The sequence below is a fragment of the Leptodactylus fuscus genome, chromosome 4 (genome assembly GCF_031893055.1).
Source record: "Leptodactylus fuscus isolate aLepFus1 chromosome 4, aLepFus1.hap2, whole genome shotgun sequence".
NCBI lineage: Eukaryota > Metazoa > Chordata > Amphibia > Anura > Leptodactylidae > Leptodactylus > Leptodactylus fuscus.
This window is the reverse complement of record NC_134268.1, coordinates 153,585,073-153,606,644: the sequence shown is the minus strand read 5'-3', so window position 1 is coordinate 153,606,644 and position 21,572 is coordinate 153,585,073. Positions and strand designations below refer to the sequence as shown.

General features: G+C 44.6%; 1 protein-coding gene across 1 annotated transcript in view; it reads left to right on the top strand.

Annotated features, from left to right (window-relative positions):
* The first annotated feature begins 3,749 nt into the window (after positions 1-3,749).
* Positions 3,750-21,572, top strand: part of LANCL2 (LanC like glutathione S-transferase 2) — a 39,725-nt gene continuing 21,902 nt past the window's right edge. The window contains exons 1-4 of the mRNA XM_075271232.1: positions 3,750-3,863; positions 3,994-4,812; positions 19,557-19,674; positions 21,170-21,377. Of these exons, the coding sequence (XP_075127333.1) occupies positions 4,624-4,812; positions 19,557-19,674; positions 21,170-21,377 (515 nt within the window). The 5' untranslated portion in view covers positions 3,750-3,863; positions 3,994-4,623. The remainder of the gene's footprint in view (positions 3,864-3,993; positions 4,813-19,556; positions 19,675-21,169; positions 21,378-21,572) is intronic.

Genomic DNA, 21,572 nt, shown 5'->3' with positions numbered 1-21,572 from the left:
GTTCCTCCTCTCTCTGCATCTAGAAAGTGGACTATGACGAAAATCTGTCACCACACATGAGACTCTCCTCCTGTGTGTATATATATATTATGATTATGATCCATAGTATTATTCACAATAGCATAATTAGGATTATTTATGAACATCATCACATAATCATGTGGATTATACCTGATCATTGGACTTCTCCTCATATAAAAGGGATTTCTCTTTATATAGCCAAATAGTACGTAAGTAAAACTCAGTAGACAGTCATTCCTTCAGAGATACTTTTAAATTCGACCCCTGACCTCCTTTCAGATATATATTTTTAAGTTAAACCCATGAACTTCCTGTCAACACGTCCATCCATAATAGCCTCGCCAGGTCATGAGAGAATGCCAAGCTTGCCCTTTTCCACTGTAGAAAGCTTCACCTTCAGCTTATCCTTGGAACAGTTGGTCCCTGTCATCAGAACGTCTCAGTACGTCTGGCACTTGTGGTCCTTCTGTGTTTCCTCACAGGCTTTCCTCACACAGGCTTCCGTATCATATAACACGTACAACAGTCATCTGTATCTCACCAATATAAGTTCTTTTTCGAAGTCTTCCTGAATCTTGCAATTCATACAACTTGCAAAATACTCCTCTCATCCCCCTTAATTGCAAGTGAACGGAACAAGAAAAACAGGAAAAAACCAACCGTGCTGGGCTCGCCACTGTTAAATATCTTGTATTTGCCGGTGAGACTTGTGTCCACTGTTAAATATCCGGACCTGGCCTTGTCCACGATAGGAAGAAGTCATCTTGTTATAAATCAGTGTAGAGGTTTATTAATATCTTGAAGGAAAACACAGGAACAGGGAAAATGTCCAAATCACACAAATATCAGTCAATTGTCAATAGCTTACATCTTCAGAGAAGTTAAATCATCTGGATATCTTGTAGTTACAGCTTGGTTCATGCTTGTCATCTGGTTGGTGGACTTGGGCTGGTTACGACGTCCATGGATGTCCATCTGCCTGGACCACCCACCCTGGTGTTCCCAAAGACAGACCTCCTGGTCTTCCCCTGGTCTTCCCAAAGACAGACCCAGACATGTGTATTTCTTACTCATTTATATTCATGAGAGTGGGTGTTACCTTCCATCTTGTAGCTATGTAAGGAGATTTCTAAAATAGTGTACTCTAACCGCACCCATGTTCCAAGAATATAAGACTATGATGTCAGTAGAGTGTTAACCCCATGTCTGCTAGAGAATATTGTAAATATATAATATTTAACACCGGGCCCCTAATGTCCCGGGCCCTGTGGCAGCTGCCTCTGCTGCTATGGCGGTAGTTACGCCACTGATCAGCAACCATATGTTCATGAATTCCCTCTTATAATCTTTTCCTTCACCTCCGCTGGCATGTGTGTGCCCAGCGGTGCCACTCCACAGAAAAATATATTACTCCATAACCAACTTTCTGGTAGCTGCGCAGCCACACCCGTTGCGGTCTTAGGAGGGGATATTGTCACCAGCTTCTCTAGCATTGCCCTCATCATCTCTATCAACATGTCCTTATCCTGCTGTGGTGTGGCCTTGCTTGGTGCAATCGGTGCCCTCTCCTCCAGTTTTAACAACATTGCCTTAAAAATATCCAAAACATCCCCGCCAGTTGAAGACTGTGTAGATCATGCTTGTGAACAAGTCAAGTCACCACTCAGTATGACGGTTGCCTGCACACCATCTGGGGCTGGCTGCAGCAGAGCTGTTCCTGTTACCATAGCTTTGGGACGTTGAATGATTCTGGTGTGGCCCTGGGCTCTCTTCTCCGACTCTTTGAACTCACATGGCCGTGTGACCTTCTAAATCTATGTGAATCCCTCGAGGATGAGTCTGAGGAGTGCGATGCCGACCTCTCCTTGCTATAGCCACGATGACGCCTTCTGCCTTGCCTCCGGGACCTATAACTACGCTGACTTCGGGGACTCCCAGCAGATGGTCCACAGACGGATCTATGCTGGCAACAGCGGGGGCTCCTACTGTTATGTGGGGAGGTACTGGACCTAAGAGACCCATGTGCCTCAGAAACCCTGAAAGGGCGGTCATCTAAGCACTGGGAGTCGTGGGACCTAGGGGACTTTCTGGAGAGTCTAGGCGCATGGTGCGTTATAGGAGCATTTTCACTCACCAATAACTCCCCACCACCGTGACCTGTACAAAGCGGCACTGAGTTCACATGGGGGGCAGCAGCTACTGGGCCCGAGATAAACGCCTCCCCTGCGGTCCCAGCATACTGGGCAGAGGAGTGTGGGGGAAAATATAATTGTGAGGCAGGCGGGCTACTTGGGACCTGATTAGGGGAAGGTAAAGCTATTTGTGGCTGACTATCTGTCAGGCCCTTGGGCCGCTTGGCCTTTTGGGCCCGTGCCCTTTGGGCTGCAGTGCCCGATGGCCGGAGCTCTTTCCACCTAACCACCTTCTCTTTACAGGTGCGGGTTGGTCCACGCACAGGGGCCTTAACCCTCCTGCGTGTAGGAGGGGGCTTGGGGAGAGCCAGGCTGGTGACCTGGCCATGGGCTCCAATTGCTACTAAGGGGAACCCTGGAATGAAGCCCCGCTCTCCTAGAGCAGGGACTCCAGCAAGGCTGTCCCTTTCGACTTACTTTAAAGGGGCTCTATCAGCAAAATCCTGCAGATAGAGCCCCACATATGCGTGCATAAACTACCCCCCCGTTTTAAAATAATAACTTAAAAAAGAATGTTCTCTACTTACGGAACGTGCACTGTGGGCGGGCATTCAGGATGCGCCGTCTTCTTCTTCCCCGCCTCTTCTTCCTCTGACGTCTTCGGGTCCCGTCCTCCTCTGGTGCTTGCTCGCGGACACTGATAAAAAAAAAATAGCCCGGGCGCATGCGTAGTAGCCGTAGTAGAAGCCGCGTGCTACTGCGCATGCGCCCGAGCTATTTTTTTTTTATCAGTGTCCGCGAGCAAGCGCCAGAGGAGGACGGGACCCGAAGACGTCAGAGGAAGAAGAGGCGGGGAAGAAGAAGACGGCGCATCCTGAATGCCCGCCCACAGTGCACGTTCCGTAAGTAGAGAACATTCTTTTTTAAGTTATTATTTTAAAACGGGGGGTAGTTTAATTTAACTTTTACAGTGCCTGAATAGCCTTTTTAAAGGCTATGCACGCATATGTGGGGCTCTATCTGCAGGATTTTGCTGATAGAGCCCCTTTGAGTAGCAGCAGCTCTAAGAGCCGCTGGTGGTGGTGGTGTTGGTGCTGCTGCTGCTCCTGTGATTGCTCCATAGCGTGAGATTGGAAGGTGGCAGGGCGAGGGTTAAACAGGTAGAGAGAAAGTGAAAGCAGTTGTGCTGGCAGGGATCCAAGAGGACTTCCCCGCCCAGCCCTGAATATGCCTGTGGGAGGCCCCACCCCCTCCCCAAGCCAGCAGAGGGGAAGGGACTCCCATACACACACAGCCGGCTTGCATTATTGTCAGAATATCCCTTCATATGGAGACCGGCTGTAATTCCCTAATTGTACTCGTGAGATCACAAGCCACCCGTGACTGAAAGTGGTAATGGGATGAAAGCAAGACAGCAAATCAGAGGCATTTGGCATCTGCCATGTGCCTGTTGTGTGGCGGCTGGTGATCATGGCTCTGATCGTCTGCTGAAAGCTGCCATGGTTGACAATTGTGCACAGTATGTGTGTGTGGCTGCAGCCCTCCTCCCCTGAGCCTGTCCTACTCACTTATTCATCTGTGGATCACAGGGAGGGAACACAAATCCTACACAACCCCTCTAAAGACAAAGGCTGTGAGTGGATTTGAGAACTGCTTTTCCAGGGTATTTTGGAAAGTATCTGCAGGGCTGCTCTGATCTCCCCCTCCAAGGTGAATTCATGAATGAGGAGGATGGAGCAGCTGCTCTATTATCATGCTGCTGCTCATTTGCCTGAATGAAGACTGGACATCACTGAAATTGACATTTTCTCCTTTGCTTTCTTCCTTTTGCACTGCATAGATGTCAGTCTCTGGATATCGGGGCTCCCCATACAGATCCACACCACAAGAGGGATATGGTGACCTGTAGGGATCACATTGCTGCATGGATTTGTAAATAAGGTCCTGAGGAGAAGAACTTTTCTGGCTGAATTGCCCTGGATGCTGGACAGATCTCTGAGCACTGGGACTGTTGGCCATGGCATGGATCTGAGCAGCTGGTGGAGGGGTGGGCTAGCTGGGTACGGGAGGTGACTGTATGGCTGATAGCTGGGCATGATGGTGCCTGTTGTGTGCTAGCTGCTTGTCAGTGCAGTGTGCCTGCTGAGGGAGATTGTGCTTTGTCACCACAATGCAACACTCCCTTCACCTTGCCATCATTGACATCACTGCACTATACACATTTCACCAAGGCTGACCCCAGACCTGCACACAGTGTGGCTATCCCGTCACCTCTATAGACCGGCAATGGTATTAGCTTAGGAAGCAGCAACATATGCATGTGTGACACGATACATGCCAGGCTTTACATGTAGCATTGAGCCCTCCCGGTGGGTGTGGTGACAGACTAGTGTGGCTTCTGGGCAGACTGCTCGGACGCGTTGCAGTAATTGGCTGGGTGTTTTGTCCCTGCTGGCTCTCGGTTGGGGAGATGGGAGAGGGCATGTCTAAGCGACTGAAGCTGCAGTTCGGCGGGGAGGCAGAGATGGAGGAGCGCTCCTTTAGCAACCCCTACCCGGACTACCGGCCATCCCCTGAAGCTGCAGAGCAGGAGGAGGGAGAAGAAGCCGCCTCATCTGAGCTGGGAATCCTGGAGCTGCCCTTTGACAGAGATGGCAAGGTACAGTATGCCCAGACAGTGCCAGGTTCACAGTGCAGCCTCGCATGCTGTATGTTTGGTTGCTGTGCATTATGTATATGATGTAGTGTAATAGACAGCAGGCACAGGCACGACCACCTGAGGGTCACATACTGTTATGATGCCAGCTCCACCCCATGCACATCAATAATACTGACACCTACAGTCCAGCGGGCACCCCCTCATGGCCACTGAGGTGAGGAGCAGCTACATGTCAATGCTTGTTTAGGAGCTTTCCTTCTCACCAATACCATTATAACATTGGTCTCACTCTTATTGCAGCGTGTACAGGGGTGTAACTAAAATTTATAGGACCCTATAGTAACATGATAGGGGAGCCCCCACCCATGTGCCTAACACGAAACTGAAACGGGTAAAAGTAGTAAGAAGGAAAGGTATGGATAGTAATGCCAAGTAGCAGAAGGACACTGGCAAATGGGTGCAACGTTGGTACCAAAATGGCCCAATAATGGCTGCTAGTTACACGTAGGTCTGTCAGAAGTGAGGTGGTCTGGAAAGAGGGCTTAAAGGGAGTCTATCATTGCACATGTCGGATTTCAATCGACACTATGTTGGAATAGCCTTTATAATGGAGTTACCATAGACGCTATGCACAAGTACAATGGGTGGCCCTACCGCAGGTGTTTGCTGACTTCATCGGGAGGGAGTGCGCGATGATAGGGCGCAACCTTTTAGTGACGTCCTATGAAGGGGTGGAGCCAGAGATATATTAACCCTGGCATTTGGCAGCGGCGCTCGCAGCTCTACATTATAGCTGACTGGACACTTGGGCATGTTACACTCAGAACCGGTGGCAGGAGTATATACCATCTGTATACCCTGCTTAAAGTCCTAATAGCCTCTGATGAACTAGCTCATGTTTAGTTGAAACGTGTCAGGCTGTATGGGGGACTCATTCCAGTGTGTTTAGCCACTATTGTGGTAATGTGTGCATGTGATGGTAAACTTTAGTTATGGGGGCATTTTTCCATTTAAGTGAATGATGATTAGAGAGCACAGGGCAGCGCCACACCTCCCATGAGGCGACCTGAAGCGAGCGCTTCAGGCGGCGCTATGGCAGGGCCCCGGGGAGGGCGACATTTTTCCTTTCCTAAGTCCAGTCCAGGACAGCTTGTCCTGGACTGGCTTAGCACCAAGCGGTGGATTGGGGAGGCCACTGGAGCAGCGCTGCTTCAGCAGCCTCTCCTCAGGCAGAGAGCAGGTCTTCTCCGTGCCTGCTCTCTGCCTGTAAATGGCGCTAAGCCCCGCCCCTCGTTTTGCCCCGCCCCTTCACTCAGCCACGCCCCCTCCTCCGGGGGGGGGGGCGGCTTTCTGTCGTTCGCCTCGGGCGGCGAAAGGGGTAGGTTCACCCCTGGCACGGGGGGCATTCCCCCAATTCTCCGTGCACAGCCTCGTCATCCCCCACTTGCCACGTATTGGTGGTATTCATCACGCCCTCGCTTTTGTTTCCTGCTTGCGCATGTGCATTCGGCTCTGCTATGTTCAATCAATTACTATGCAAGCGTACTGCGCTTGTGTAGTAATAGAATCAATATGGCGTGCAGAGACGGCTCTGTGTGAACCCGAAGTGGCAGAGCCAACTGCATATGCCATCTTGGAGCACAGAAGTGACTCAATTTGCAGTTGGTCCACATCAGCCCGTGAAGTTTTTTGAGGCAGATACATTGATTGTCAGAGGGGCTGGAGCCAGTGTTGGGTGCGGGGGCCATCTTGACAGGCAGAAGGACACAGGTTGCTGTATATCTGCATCAGGTGGTTTTCCAAGTGGAGTTGAGAAATAATGTCCAACAAAAGAAAAATTGATGCAAAGGGAAGGCAGTTATATACGAAGAAGTCTCAAGTACAAGGGGGCATGCATGAGCCTCCATATGCTCTGTACTCAGGTGCGAAGTAAAGGCATGCTGGCATGCTTGATGGAAATGGTCTATCTACTGGAGTATGTAAAGGTATGATGGCGCTCAGCATGTTGTCTCTACCATTCACTGTGGCTACTATAATATCTAGTTTTCTGGTGACTGACTCCCTTTAACCCTTATGTTTCTATCATAATAATATGTCTATGGTAGTGGTGTATGATAGACAACATGATAGTACTTAAGGGTTAAATCACTACCAGACACCTCCGAGAACAAAAGGATCACGCATTGACTTTCAGCTTGCATGATCCTTTTTCTCCTCTAACATCATCAGCTGGAAGAGGATCAAGAGGCCCCTATTCACATTAGATCAATTCAGTCAGTCATGGTGAACCTGGTGATTTATTTGACTTTCAGTAATGTGTAGGTAGGCCAGGAATAACGTAATTCACTTTTTGGTGTAGGCCTGGTATAAAAACTAAGTTTGCACAGATACTTTAGCCAGTGGGGATTACTAGGAGATGTTCAATTAGAGCTGACAAGCAGAATTCTGAATACAGCTCTAGATCTGAATAATTTATCTCAAGGTCAGATAAAGTAGAAATCTTTAACACATACATTTAAGGGTTGTAGCAACTTTTAAACTTCTTTCCTATGTACAGGATAGGAGAGAAAGGTGTGCTCAGTTGGGGCCTGACGGCTGGGACTACACCAGTCACTCCAAAGTGGAACTGCAGAGAAACCAGGTATAACACTATATTAGTCAGGCCCATAAAGAGGAACGGAGAGGCATTGTGCTTGCTCAACTCTTGGGGGGAAACTGGAACATGTTCTCATTATATCTGCAGCATTTCTTCAGGTCTTCCCATCATTAAACCCCATTCTGTTCTGCACCGTACTATTAAGTTATGCTGAGCACGTAGTTAATGCTCATCGCTGTAAGGGTATGTTCACATAGGTTTTTTTGGGACGGATTTTGATGCGGAATCTGCGCCAGAATCCGGCTTAAAAAAACGCCTCACATTGACTCCAATGGGAGCTGTTCACTTTTTTCCGCTAGCGATTTTGTGCCGCACGTGGAAAAAAGAAGCGACCTGCCCTTTCTTGCTGCGGATTTCGTGGCAGAATCTGCTGCAGCATCCACGGTGCGACACCTCCCTCCTGACTAGGCTTATTCATTTGGGCCTAATCCAGAGTAGAATGCCGTGACTGCACCGGCATCCAGTTGCGGCTAGGCATTTTTTGGACCGGATTCTGAGGCAGCCTCCGCGTCAAAATCTGGTCCAAAAATCTCTGTGTGAACTTACCTTAATAGTACGGTACTGTAATGCCCAAGTACAGGAGCTGTGCCTGCGACGTTACTTCCAGCACTTGGCTACAGCTGCAGCCAAGGCCCGGGACTAACCACCCTAGATGCTGGGATCAGTATTGATTACAGCATCTAGGGAGTCTCTTCGATCCCTGCCTTAACATTGAGATCCCAGGTTCAAGTGCCTTGTGGGAGAGAGAAAAAGTTAAGGAAAAAAAAAAGTTGAAAATAAAGAAATGATTCAAAGTTAAAATAAAACAAAAAAAAAAACCCTTTACATTTAAAAAATCCATAACATAAGCAAACCAGTTAGGTATCTTCATGTGCCTATAAGCTCCCAATATCCAAAAATAACTTTAATTATCCCGTATGGTGTAAAAAAATAAATGTGTGTTTTTGTGTATACAGCTGTATGTGTGCATATATGTAGATAGATAGATTGCAAAACAAGGTGGAGTCACATATTGGTACAAAGTACAAAATAATATATTCCCCAAAAAAATAGCAATGAAAAGTGATCAAAAAGTCATACATAATAAACACTGTTATCAATATGTGACTCCAGGAAAATAGTTCATTTAAAAAACAAAAAAAGTGATGTTTTATTTGTAAAACATAAAACCAATAAAAATATGGTATCATTGTAATGACCTGCCAGGCACTGTTGCCTTTTCATTTTTAACAATCTAAAAAAAAAATTAAAATTCAAACAATATTGGCGAGCATTAACATACAAACTACCCTGTGTCCTTAAAGGGTTGATGGGCACTACTTCACTGACTCTGGAACAGTTGGAATTTTTTCTGTTCCTGAGCAATCAGTGCTGTTAGTTTTGGTGCCTGATATTTAATTTAGTCTCTGTACTGTCAGAAGGACAGTGTCAGGCAGGAGCAGGCAATGGGTGTGAGTCTCAGTTCTGACACTGGCTGCCTCTGACTGGAGCTCTGTATCACATCCCCTCTGCCTGACACCACCTTTCAGGTTCTCATGCGTATGCAGTTTTATATACAGCTAGAAAGCCGACACTGCGCTGAATTCAGCATACTGTTGGCTTTCCCAGAATATGCCTTGAGATATCTGTGTTGTTAATTTCGGCACCAATCGCTCCCCACTGTCAGAATGCCCTACCGACAGTGGGGAGAGATCTGTGCATGAAAGGTCCTCTTTAATTAGTACATCACACACCACAGCTTACTGCACTTGTTGCCCTGTAATGGTGGCAGCTATTAAAGGATGCTAAGAAGTAGAATTGGTGGAGGTGGTGAAAGGTTCTCTTTAAGGATGAACATCTAAGGCCCGGATTACATCTGCATCTGGTTTACAAGCCGGGGAGCCGGCTTGGGGACCCCCCGAATGGAAACCTATACATATTAAAAAGTGGTTAGCTAAGAAACCAAATTAGGAGAACAGTGCACTCTGTGTGCTGCCATCTAGAGGGCGGCACACAGAGTGCACTGTTCTAATTACATCCTGGAGAATAGATTTGCATATTTTTTACCCAGAATCCCTAGCGGAGCAGGAATGACTTGTAAGTCTCCGTACTGCCTATGTAGGCACACACTCTCCCTGATGTGTACGATTATCTGCTGCACAATTGAAGTGTTTTTTTCTCCAGGTACATGGTACTATAAAAATGGCACTAGCAGAAGACAATCTGTGAGGGATGTAGCCTTCTACCTAGAAGTAATTGACAGCTACAATTATAGATTATGACACTGAATAGCCAACTATTGTCAGTTGTCTAATAGGTTTGCGATGCAGAATTACAGTTTTTATACTTCTTGCAAGGAAAAAAAAATTGTACTTCATATTTTTGCAGTTTTTATGGGTTTGGGGAAATGTGCATGTAGCCATAGGCATGTATAGTGTACAGTGTTGGTCAAAAGTATTGGCACCCCTGCAATTCTGTCAGATAATACTCATTTTCTTCCAGAAAATGATTGCAATCACAAATTCTTTGGTATTAATATCTTCATTTAATTTGTCTTCAATGGAAAACCACAAAAAGAATTGGCAAAAAGCCAAATTGGATATAATTCCTCAGCAAACATAAAAAAGGGGGTGGACAAACGTATTGGCACTGTTTGAAAAATCATGTGATGCTTCTCTAATTTGTGTAATTAACAGCACCTGTTACTTACCTGAAGCACCTAACAGGTGGTGGCAATAACTAAATCACACTTGCAGCCAGTTGAAATGGATTAAAGTTGACTCAACCTCTGTCCTGTGTCCTTGTGTGTACCACATTGAGCATGGAGAAAAGAAAGAAGACCAAAGAACTGTCTGAGGACTGGAGAAGCAAAATTGTGAGGAAGCATGAGCAATCTCAAGGCTAAAAGTCCATCTCCAAAGACCTGAATGTTCCTGTGTCTACCGTGCACAGTGTCATCAAGAAGTTTAAAGCCCATGGCACTGTGGCTAACCTCCATAGATGTGAAAGGAAAAGAAAAATTGACGAGAGATTTCAACGCAAGATTGTGCGGATGGTGGATAAAGAACCTCGACTAACATCCAAACAAGTTCAAGCTGCCCTGCAGTCCGAGGGTACAACAGTGTCAACCCGTACTATCCGTCAGCGTCTGAATGAAAAGGGTTCTGTATGGTAGGATACCCAGGAAGACCCCACTTCTTACCCAGAGACATAAAAAAGCCAGGCTGGAGTTTGTCAGAACTTACCTGAGAAAGCCAAAAACGTTTTGGAAGAATGTTCACTGGTCAGATGAGACAAAAGTAGAGCTTTTTGGGAAAAGGCATCAACATAGAGTTTACAGGAAAAAAAAAGAGGCCTTCAAAGAAAAGAACACTGTCCCTACAGTCAAACATGGCGGAGGTTCCCTGATGTTTTGGGGTGGCTTTGCTGCCTCTGGCACTGGACTGCTTGACCGTGTGCATGGCATTGTGAAGTTTGAAGACTATGTAGAGCCCAGTGTGAGAAATCTGGGTCTCCCTCAGAGGTCATGGGTCTTCCAGCAGGACAATGACCCAAAACACACTTCAAAAAGCACTAGAAAATGGTTTGAGAGAAAGCACTGGAGACTTCTAAAGTGGCCAGCAATGAGTCCAGACCTGAATCCCATAGAACACCTGTGGAGAGATCTCTTGATGGCAGTTTGGAGAAGGCCCCCTTCAAATCTCAGGGACCTGGAGCAGTTTGCCAAAGAAGAATGGTCTAAAATTCCAGCAGAGCATTGTAAGAAACTCATTGATGGTTACCAGAAGCGGTTGTTCGCAGTTATTTTGTCTAAAGGTTGTGCTACCAAGTATTAGGCTGAGGGTGTCAATACTTTTGTCCGGCCTATCTTTGAAGTTTTGTGTAAAATGATCAATGATTTGACTTTTTTTTCATTCTCTTTTGTGTTTTTTCATTGCAAACAAAATAAGTGAAGATAATACCAAAGAATTTGTGATTGCAATCATTTTCTGGAAGAAACTGAGAATCAAATCAAAAAAGCTTTATTGGCAAGTCCGAACAGATATTTGGCATTGCCAAAGCTAGTAAAGTGTGTGTGTGTGTGGGGGGGTTGGACTCGGGTGGGTATGGTGGGGGTGGGGTGGGTGGTTTGGGGTATAACAGTCCGTGGAGTCTCATCTTCCTCTTCGTTGGTGACCGTTATATGGGGAGGTGGGGTGGGGCGGGGCGGTTGGTTTGGGGTATAACAGTCCGTGGAGTCTCATCTTCCTCTTCGTTGGTGACTGCTATATGGGGAGGTGGGGGTGGGGTGGGGCAGGTGTATTGGGATAAATATAATAGTCCGTGGAGTCTCATCTTCCTCTTATTTGGTGACAGCTGGACACGTATTGGGCAGCGATCTCCATAGTGGCCTCTTCTTCTCCCAGTAGGATGTAGAGTTTCCTCTTCTCGTCTGCAGATATGAAGTCTGGGATGTGGGCAGAGAGTCTTTGGTAGTAGACGGCCCTCACAGCTGAGTATTTGGTGCAGTGTAGCAGGAAGTGGGTCTCGTCTTCTAGGGCCCACTGGTCACAGTGCTGGCACAGTCTGTTCTCCCGTGGCTTGTACGTCTGCCTATATCGCCCCGTCTCTATCTCTAGGTTGTGGGCGCTCAGTCTGTACCGGCTCAGGGTCTGTCTGTGCTTGGGGTGGCGTATTCTCTCCAGGTAGGTGGCCATGGTGTAGTCCCTTTGTAGGGATTGGTACACGGTGAGTTTCTTGGAGTTATTTATTTCGTTTCTCCATTCTTCAATGTACCGCTCTCTGTTTGCCTCTGTGGTCGCCTTTATTTCGGCCTTGGTTATCATCTGTTGGTGTTTTTGGTTTGGTGGTTGGCTGTTGTTTGGTTGGTGGGTGTCTGGTTTGCTCAGGTGGCTTAGCCATGCTTGGTGGTGGTAGGAGTCAGGCTTGCTCCCCTGGATGTGTGCCTGGAAAGCTAGCGCCCTCTTCTGTATGGTGATCCATAGGGGGAGTCTGCCTAGCTCAGCCCTGCAGGCCATGTTGGTGGTGTTGCGATGGACATGGAGCAGGTATTTGCAGAACTCCAGGTGGAAGTTCTCTGTTGGGCTGGAATCCCACTTTGACTGGTCTGGGTAGGTGGCTGACAGAATTGCAGGGGTGCCAATACTTTTGGCCAACACTGTATATGAGTTCTGTACATCTTGTAATAAGGTTTTGGTAGTCTGAATTAGACCCCAATCGCAAATACAGTTTTTGTTTTTTGTCACAACTGCCACAGATATTTCATGTGTGAATCCAGCCTTCATGCACAAGGTTTTTTTTGAGTTGGATATGATGTATGTAATATTACACTTACATCACGATATAACAAAATGAGTGAGATTTCATTTAATCTTATCCACACATTGCAGAAATTTCAGTGTGTTAATTTTAGCTGTGTTTTCTCTATAGACTTGTAGGGGAAGAGGAAAAAATGATAAATGCTGCTGAAAGTCTGTAAAACAAAAAAACAAAAAAAACAAGTGCTTTGGCTGTTATTTGTTTTTTTCTGTTACAGTTTTTAGCTGTATTTCATTACATGTGGTCTTAGCCTTAAAGGGTTTGTTTGTCCTGCTTTTAAAAGGGCTGAGAATGGGTTAACAAAATCAGTACTCCTGTTCTAGGACTTCTCTGGTGTCCTGTCTGTCTCTACTTACTGATCTCTCTTTCCACATAGGAAATGTCACTTACAGGTTACCTTTACCACTAATGTTAGCTATAATAATAATTATTATTATTTATTAATATTAATTATTATTAACCCATTTTTTAAAGCAATTTCTTTAGTTTATATTGGTTTTCTAAGCAATTGATGTTATGACACATGCCTAGGATACGTCATCCATATCAGATTGTCAGGGGTCCCTGACGATCAGCTGTTCCTAACAGCTAATCAGTAAGGGTCCTTGGTGTCAAATCCCCACATATCATTTTATCAGATCACATCTTTAAAGGGATTCTACCATTAAAACTTTTTTTTTTTTTTTTGTCATCTACACGTCAGAATAACTTTAAGAAAGGCTATTCTTCTCCTACCTTTAGATGTCTTCCTCACCCCGCCGTTCGGTTAAAATTCCGTTTTCCAACGGTATGCAAATGAGTTCTCTCTCAGCACCGGGGGTGGGCTCCAGTGCTCAAACAGCATTTCTGATAATGTGTTCATATGAGGAGAGGAAAATGGGAAAGTCTTCCTTTGGTGGGTGGAATTTTAACACTTTATACACCTTAGGGAACAAGTCATTGGAGCTCGGTAGGAAGTGAACAGGCCCTGAATAATGCCGACTAGTGCTTTACCTTCATTACTCTGGCATCATTCTAGCCTGACGGATCAATAGGATTCCAAGGATGAGCATCTGTGAAACAAAAACCATTGTGACTTCCTGCCATCCCAGGAGGTATTCTACCCTTGTAGCTGTCTTTCCCCAGAAATGAACACCATCATTTGCATGCTCTACTGCCAGCGCAGAGGAATTTTAACCCATCCACTTTAACTTGTGCTCAGAATGAACATTTCCTTTATTAATATGGAGCAGATTGATAGCTGTGAGTCATAAGAATATAGTAATGTGTGCCAAGTCAAAAATATTAGAGAAGAGAAAAAAATAGATTTTTTTTAGTTGAAGCAGATTTTTTGTTTTCCCTTAGGGAGATGTTTTGATAAAATCCTATAGTCTCTATTTCTGCAATGTCCGCAGGCAAATATAAGCAGCAAAATGGGTTGTCATGAAGAGCTTTAGTGCCCACTGTCATAAGATGCCACTTTACAGTAAGAGTGTTTGCCCTGCCAGAGCTGCCCCTATAGATGCTGCAATGCAGTTAGATTGCAGGTTTCCGAATTAGAGTAGTTGTTTATTCTTGGTGTCATTGTGGGCCTATTAACAGATAAGATAATACTTAATAGTCCCACCATGGGGAGATTCAGTGTGTTAAAGCAGCATGGATAATACAGTAATATATTACAAGAAAGAACACATACAAGCTGAGAATAGCAGATAGAAAAAGATACCAGTTGTCATAGCAACTAAAAAGAAAAAAAGACTTCAGGATCATTTAGTTCTCTGTGCGGAGTGATCTTCACTTAGTCTGATGTTGATTATACAGCCTGACCACGGTTGCGAGGTGTAACAGATGCTAAGAACTAGCGTTGGAGAACTTGGTGAGAGATTCTCTTTAATGCTCATTTTTCAATTTATATATTTCCAGGAGCAGACAAAATATGGAAGGGCATTAAACTAATACCCTTAACCTAGACCGTAAACTTTACCTGTGCTACATTTATTACAGTGGGGGAAATTTACTAACCCATATAAACCAGTTTTCTCATGTAAATTTGGCATGCAGCCCTTTTCGTTGAGTTACAGATACACCACATTTTTGGCCCTACACCCTCCTCATCACCGTTTATGAAGTGGGCAAAGACAAATATGCTATAACTCCAGAAAACTAGTGTGAGAGTGTATGCCTGGAATTTATGCCAGCCCATAGACCAGAATAAATATAAATTCTGCCACCTTCCTATTAGAGGCCGAAACCTTTTGAGGCGCGTTGACAGATGGAAAATTTAAGACTAACATAGGAAGCGCAAGTCTTAATAAATTCTCGCCACCCCAGTGTTTGATGCTGTTTGAAAAATGTGATTAATTTCTAGACTCTCATCTAGCTTTACACAACTTATTAGATGGCTTAGTCCCTATCTGAGGTCTGAGCTGTATTGGTCCCTGTTTGGCACTCCAGGGTACCATTTATCCTTTAATTAGGATTCACCTTTATCTCACTCCCCTATCCCATGACCTTGTGGGATATCTGGCTGTATAATGTATGAGTGAGTATGTATGTTGAGGGGATATCGTCACTCCATAGGGAGAGACCACCATATAGGTGTTTGGAGTCTTATTAAGCCATGAGCGCTCCACTGCAAAGGAACATGGGAAGAATATGCAAATCTGACTTCCATGATGTAATTAGGATGCCAGTGCCTCAAGTATGCACACCAATAGAAGGCACTGACTGAGAATGTGCAAGTCTCTCTTCCATGATGTAATTAGGAAGACAGAGTCTCAGTCAAGCAAAACCTATAGAGGGTGCTCCCTTTAACATCATGCCGACCTTCTCAGAGGCCTTTGTTTGCAATGATGTTCCTTTGCAGTGGGGCGCTCATGGCTTAATAAGACTCCACACACCTTAATGGTGGTTCTCTCCCTATGGAGTGACGATATCCCCTCAACCCTGTCTAAGCCTCTCACCTCTGCCAGATCAGTCCTCTCTGCACCAAGCTGACGAGATGCAAGTACATCGAAACAGCTGTCCTTGGCTGAGAAGACTGTATCTGGTTAAATCCCAACTTAACCACTGTCCTGTGGGTGTTGCATCTGGGTGCGACTGCTGTGCCCCCAGTGCTCCATGTGAGTAGAGACGTGTTGTGCATGTATGGCAATGACTACTTTTACTTCCATTGGACTGCCGGATATTTCACTTCTAGAAATCCCATTGCAATGAATGAAGTGGCGATACATTTACTCACTTGTGTTCTACTGGTTGGTGTAGATCTCATTGGTCTGACCCCCATTTATTAGACAATTTTCCTTTATCCTGGGGATAAATGTCATTGTCAAAGGGTTATGGGGGTGGGGGATGAAAAATGTCTCTATTGTACTCACTGCAGTGGATAAGTATGCTCCTTAATATAGAAGCTACTGACACATTGCGCTGATTCTGAGGGTTTTTTTATAACACCATGTGGGAGCTGGACGTTTTGCCACCCCGTTCCCACTCCTACTCTTTGTCTTGAGATAACATGATGCATGGATAAAGGATAAATGCAAATTAAAAGGTTATGTGGGGGTAAGAACTTTCAGCAAATCACACTTGCTAATATAAATGTCGATCTCCTGTTCCCAATTCTGAGTTGTTCATAGTGGCGCTGAGGTGGAGGAAGCCTCATGTCAATGCTTTGACTGTACATCATGTGATTGAGTCTGCTGTACTCCAAGGACAAGCAGCAGGAGTAGAGCAGAGTCAGTCTTGTGATACAGAGCTGGAACTTCTTCCCCCTCTGCGTGCCCCCCCCCCCCCCCGCCCCCGCCTTATGTCCAAGCCAGAACACAGCAGCTACACAAGATCGTTCAGCTGCTTTCACTAGGAGCCGGCTGTAACTTCAGCCGGAGCTCCTAGAGAGATAGCAGGGCAGGTTTATTACCTGCTCTGCTATCTCGATCGCAGCCATAATTCAGCTGCCCTCTGACCCGGCAGACATGTGATCTGCCGGGAGCAGTGTCCTGCCAGAGCTTCTGGGTCCTACAGGACTCAGATCAGCTCTGTATACCATGTAGCAGTGTGCAAGAGGTTGGATTTCTCCTGTATCTGAGGTTAAATGTACCAGCCCCAGTTATAGGAGAAATCAGCCTCAAGTACAAAAAAAAAAAGTGATCAGATGTCCCCAAAGGTCTCTTATGACTTTATGGGGACACAATCTGGGAAAAAAATAAAATAAAAATATAATAAAAAAGTTTTAAAAAAATGTAAATAAAATAATAATAAAAAAATAAATAAATAATACGCTAATAAAACGCCGTTATTAAAGGTTATAGCCCCACCCCCGACGACACCATACAAAATAAAAATTACCGTAACGGAGAGGAAAAACTATATTATAAAGTTTTTCAGTGACACTTTGTGTTATTAAATAAAAAAAAAATTAAAAATTGAAAACCAGACACAATTTCCCTCCTATTTTGTTTATATTTTCCTGGATATAAAAAAAAATTAAAACACATTTGAAAATAAAAATAACATAAAAATAAAGCCCTATGTGTCCCCGAAAAAAGACGCAAAAATTAGTTGACTAAGACATACGAGAAAAATTTTTCAGACCTCAAAACCGCACATACATAATAAACCTAAAATGTGTCTGGTCCTGGACCACAAATTGGCCCGGTACTGAAGTGGTTAAAGGTATTCCCACCTCACATACTCACCAGTCTTTACTGCAGCAAAATCTTCTTTCTTCCTGGTTTCTTGCATCATTTGGTGGGCGGGGTTTCACATGCAACCTGCCGTTTAGCTCCGCCCCAAATTCATGTGTAGCTCCGTCCACCCATATTGGACTATGAAGTACAGGCAGCAGCAACTCCATTCTGTGTTACATACAGAGACTGCCTGTCTCTGCCATAATGAACACAATTGTATTAGCTAGCCTGATAACTGGGAGAACAGAAGAAATGAAAGCAGCTCCTCTCCCCTATCTGATAGCAGGAAGCTAGGTCACGTGGTGTAGACACAGGAATAGCTAGATACACAGGCTCGCTCCCTGCACTTAGCCCCTCCTCCCTCCCCCCTGAGAGCAGCAGATACATCACTTGACTCATGAGCAGATAAGTCAGGGCTGTGGCCACAAAGAATTGAATAAAGTAAGATAGTGGACAAACAAAGCAGTTTTGCTGAAGCAGTGTATTTAGGAAAAGTCTTACATCCACATTAACAAGCAGTATAGATAGGATCCTTGTGATGGGACAACCCCTTTAAGTGTGTTAATCCATTGCAGGGAGCACATTGCTGAACATAACATATCCCCTGCACAACCCCTTTAGCGATTATCGTTCTGTGATAATATAATTGTTTTGATAATTGGCTCCAGCTACGATTGAATAATTATTTGGAAAATAACCAAACGGAGAGTCAGCACAATGAGTCAAAGTGAACTTGCTGACATCACTTATTTCCATCCGTTCCAACCTATCTCACACTGCCATTGGCTAGAGAACATGTCGCTAACTGTATGCTATACAAATAAGGATTGCTGACCTGTGAATAACTGAAACCTAAATTCAGTGGCCTACAAGTAGGCATGTAAAAACCGGAAGTGTCCTAAAACAATCGTTCATTAATCAAATCAAAGTAAAATGTTCAATTGTTTGTTTTTTTAACCCTAGTTCCAATCAGTAGAATAATTTCCATTCTACATGTCTTAAGTCCCATAATCCTACAAATTATCTGTGGGGAAACTCCTTTAGTCAAAATGTGCAAATGCTCTATAAGAACAAATTATTTGGACGCCTACTGGAGCAGTTATGACATCCTATTCTCAGGCCGATTGCAGGCAACTGTGGTTGTGGGTCAGTGTGCTATCTGTGTATTTCACAGAAAGCACACTGACCCATTCTTTTCTATGGGCCCGTACACATTGGCGTGATTTTCACAGTCCCGTGTGCGGGCCGACAGTCCAGGCCACGTTGGATAGGACTTATCTTATTCTTGTCCTTTGTTGCGGTAGGGTGGTTGCAGACTGATCGTCTACAACTAGCCTTAATCCACAGGCATTAATATGGAATTGGTAAACAGCTCTCTCTCTTTTGGGGAAACTTTCTACAAGATTTTTGGATGTGTCTATGGAAAGGTTTGCCCATTTATTCAGAACAGCATTTGTGAGATCAGACACTGATGTTGGGATGAGTGGGCCATCCAATCTCTGTTCTAGTTCATTCCAAAGTTCCCGGATAGAATTGATGTCAGGGCTCTGTGCAGCTAGTCAACTCCACTCCATCTGATTCTTGGCATTGTTCTTGGTGGCGTAAGACTTGCATACAGCTGCTCGACATGGGAAACTCTTGGCATGAAACTCTTGGTGCACAGTTTTTGTGCTGATGTTAATGATGAGAGATTTGTGAGTCTGCAGGTATTGACTCAGCAGTGTTGGCATCTCTTATACACTACGGTATACACCTCAGCATTCAGTGCCCCTGCTCTGTAACTTTACATGGTCTGCTACTTTGATGCCAGGTTGATGTGGTTCTTAACCACTTCCCTTTTTCAAAGATATCAATGGGGTAAGACATTTCACAAACTGACCTGTTACAACAGTACCTTCCTATTATAGTACCACTCTTTTAGAAAGAGTCATTGTTTCTTATTTGATTGTAATGGGACTGAATTTAGATCTGTGTCTCGATACTTTTGACCATGTCATTTATCCTTTTGGATATTTCTCATTGTAAGTAAAGAAGAAATTGTAGCAAGTGATGTTAGTAATGGATAAAGTGTTACTTTCATACACTTCTTAAGTCTGTAGTAATTTTTATATTATACTTCTATATAGATTACAGGAAATTTTTTAAGACGTATCCAGACGAAAATTGGTGACCTGCTACAACAGATGGAGGAAGGTCTAAAGACTGCTGATCCACATGACTGCTCCACCTATACTGGGTATACAGGTGGGTGCTACACTGGATACACACTCTAGCCTTTAAGGTTTAATTTGTTGTTCTGGAAATATATAGACTTATGTGTTACATTCTACAGGAAGAATCCGTTGCAGCATTAACCCTTTCTCACCCAGTGATATAATAGTGTGCCATAGTAAGCAGGTCCTACTCATAAAACAAAAGCCAATATTCCTGCTTTAGAGTCACCTGTGGTTCTACGCGCCCGTACTCAAATGATGCAGTGAGTTTGGGACACTAATGCCATGGTAGTGCTAAAGCTCACAGCGTCACACCGAATTAGCTTCAGATGAACTGTGATCAAGCCAGGATATATGGCTGACATACAGACTGTATTTCTTAACCCGCGTATGGTCACATGAAAGGGTCCTTAAAGGGGTTTTCTGGGCAACTTTTTTTTATTTTTAAAGTCTGCTAGTGCTATCAATAGGTTAATGCGTGCACTCAGAAACCTTTAGCAATGTTATAAGTGGTTTCTGGCTTTCTCTGGGAGCTCCTGGTGTCCTCTGCATTTATTTACATGAGTAGCTTCCTGCTGTCTTAGCCTACAACTACTATGATGTATTGTAGTTCACTCAGATTCCCCCTCTTACTTCCTCCCTCAGATTCCCCTCCCCCCACGGACTACTAGCCCTACCTAGATAGCTAACTAACTCTCTCCCCTAACCCCCATACTTACCTGTATTCTTGTCCTGGAGATGACTTTGAGGTGCCACTGTCCTCCTCTTCTGCCCACACCTGGGATCTGGAAATGGTGCCTGCGCAATTGAATGCTGGCAGAAGCCATACATGCGCAATAAAACACTGCTTCTTTTGGCTTCTGCTGACGTTCTATTGCACAGACGCCAGCTCCAGATCCCTTGTGAAGGAAGTGACGCCCCGCAGAAGAAGAGTAAGTGAGCGTTAGTGAGTATGATTGGGGGAAAAAGAGGAGAACTGGTGATCTTCTGTCTCCGGAAACAGCGTAACGGAACGTCATGATGAAATCAGAAGATGTGCCTGGAGTAGTCGCATGACTTCCTCTGGCATATGGGTACTTTATACTTTTTTTTTTTTTTTTTTTTAAAGGGAGTAAATTAGAAATGGGATGGGGGGATGGGGTTTAGCTTAGTAATAAAGTTTTAATTTATTCTGGACTGTCCCTTTTAATATAGTAATTTCACCATTAAAAGTGTTTTCCAAGATTACTGTAGTGAAGTACTATGCTTAGAAAGACCTCATTATCAGATCGGTGGGGTTTCACCTCTCGGCCTTGGCTTCTTCATCTAACAGTTCAGTGGCAAGGGGTGCAGAGAGTTGGAACCCTGACAATCTGATCCCAAGGATATACCACCAGTTTCTTAGTCTGGGGAAATCCGCTTTAAATTATTGCAGGCGTTATGTATGTAACCTGCACGTGTAAATATATAGCTGATGTAATGTACCTTATGACAGATGGTGCCTGCAGTACATTTAAGGAGCCCTCTTTACTGCTGTTCTCTTGTAGGCATAGCCCTCCTCTACCTACAGATGTATCGAGTCACTAACGAACAAGCTCATTTGCAGCGGTCTCTTGATTATGCAAAAAGAATTCTGCGGAACCTGAATGGTCGAAGAGTCACATTTCTGTGCGGTGATGCTGGCCCTCTTGCTGTAGGTGCTGTCGTCCATCACAAACTTCAAAATCAAGCTGAATCCAAGGACTGTATTGCAAAGTAAGGACATCTGGTCACACCAAGACAAAATCCATGATATACAAGCCTTAACAAAAGGCTACATATTGCAGAAACTCAGTGTTTTTGTCAGTTGTAGAAACGCTACAGTATATGGTACCAGCAAAGTGAATGAGATTTTCTTTAATCTCATCTACAGATTGTTGGGAAAAAAGATGTGGAAACCCTTCATTTTCA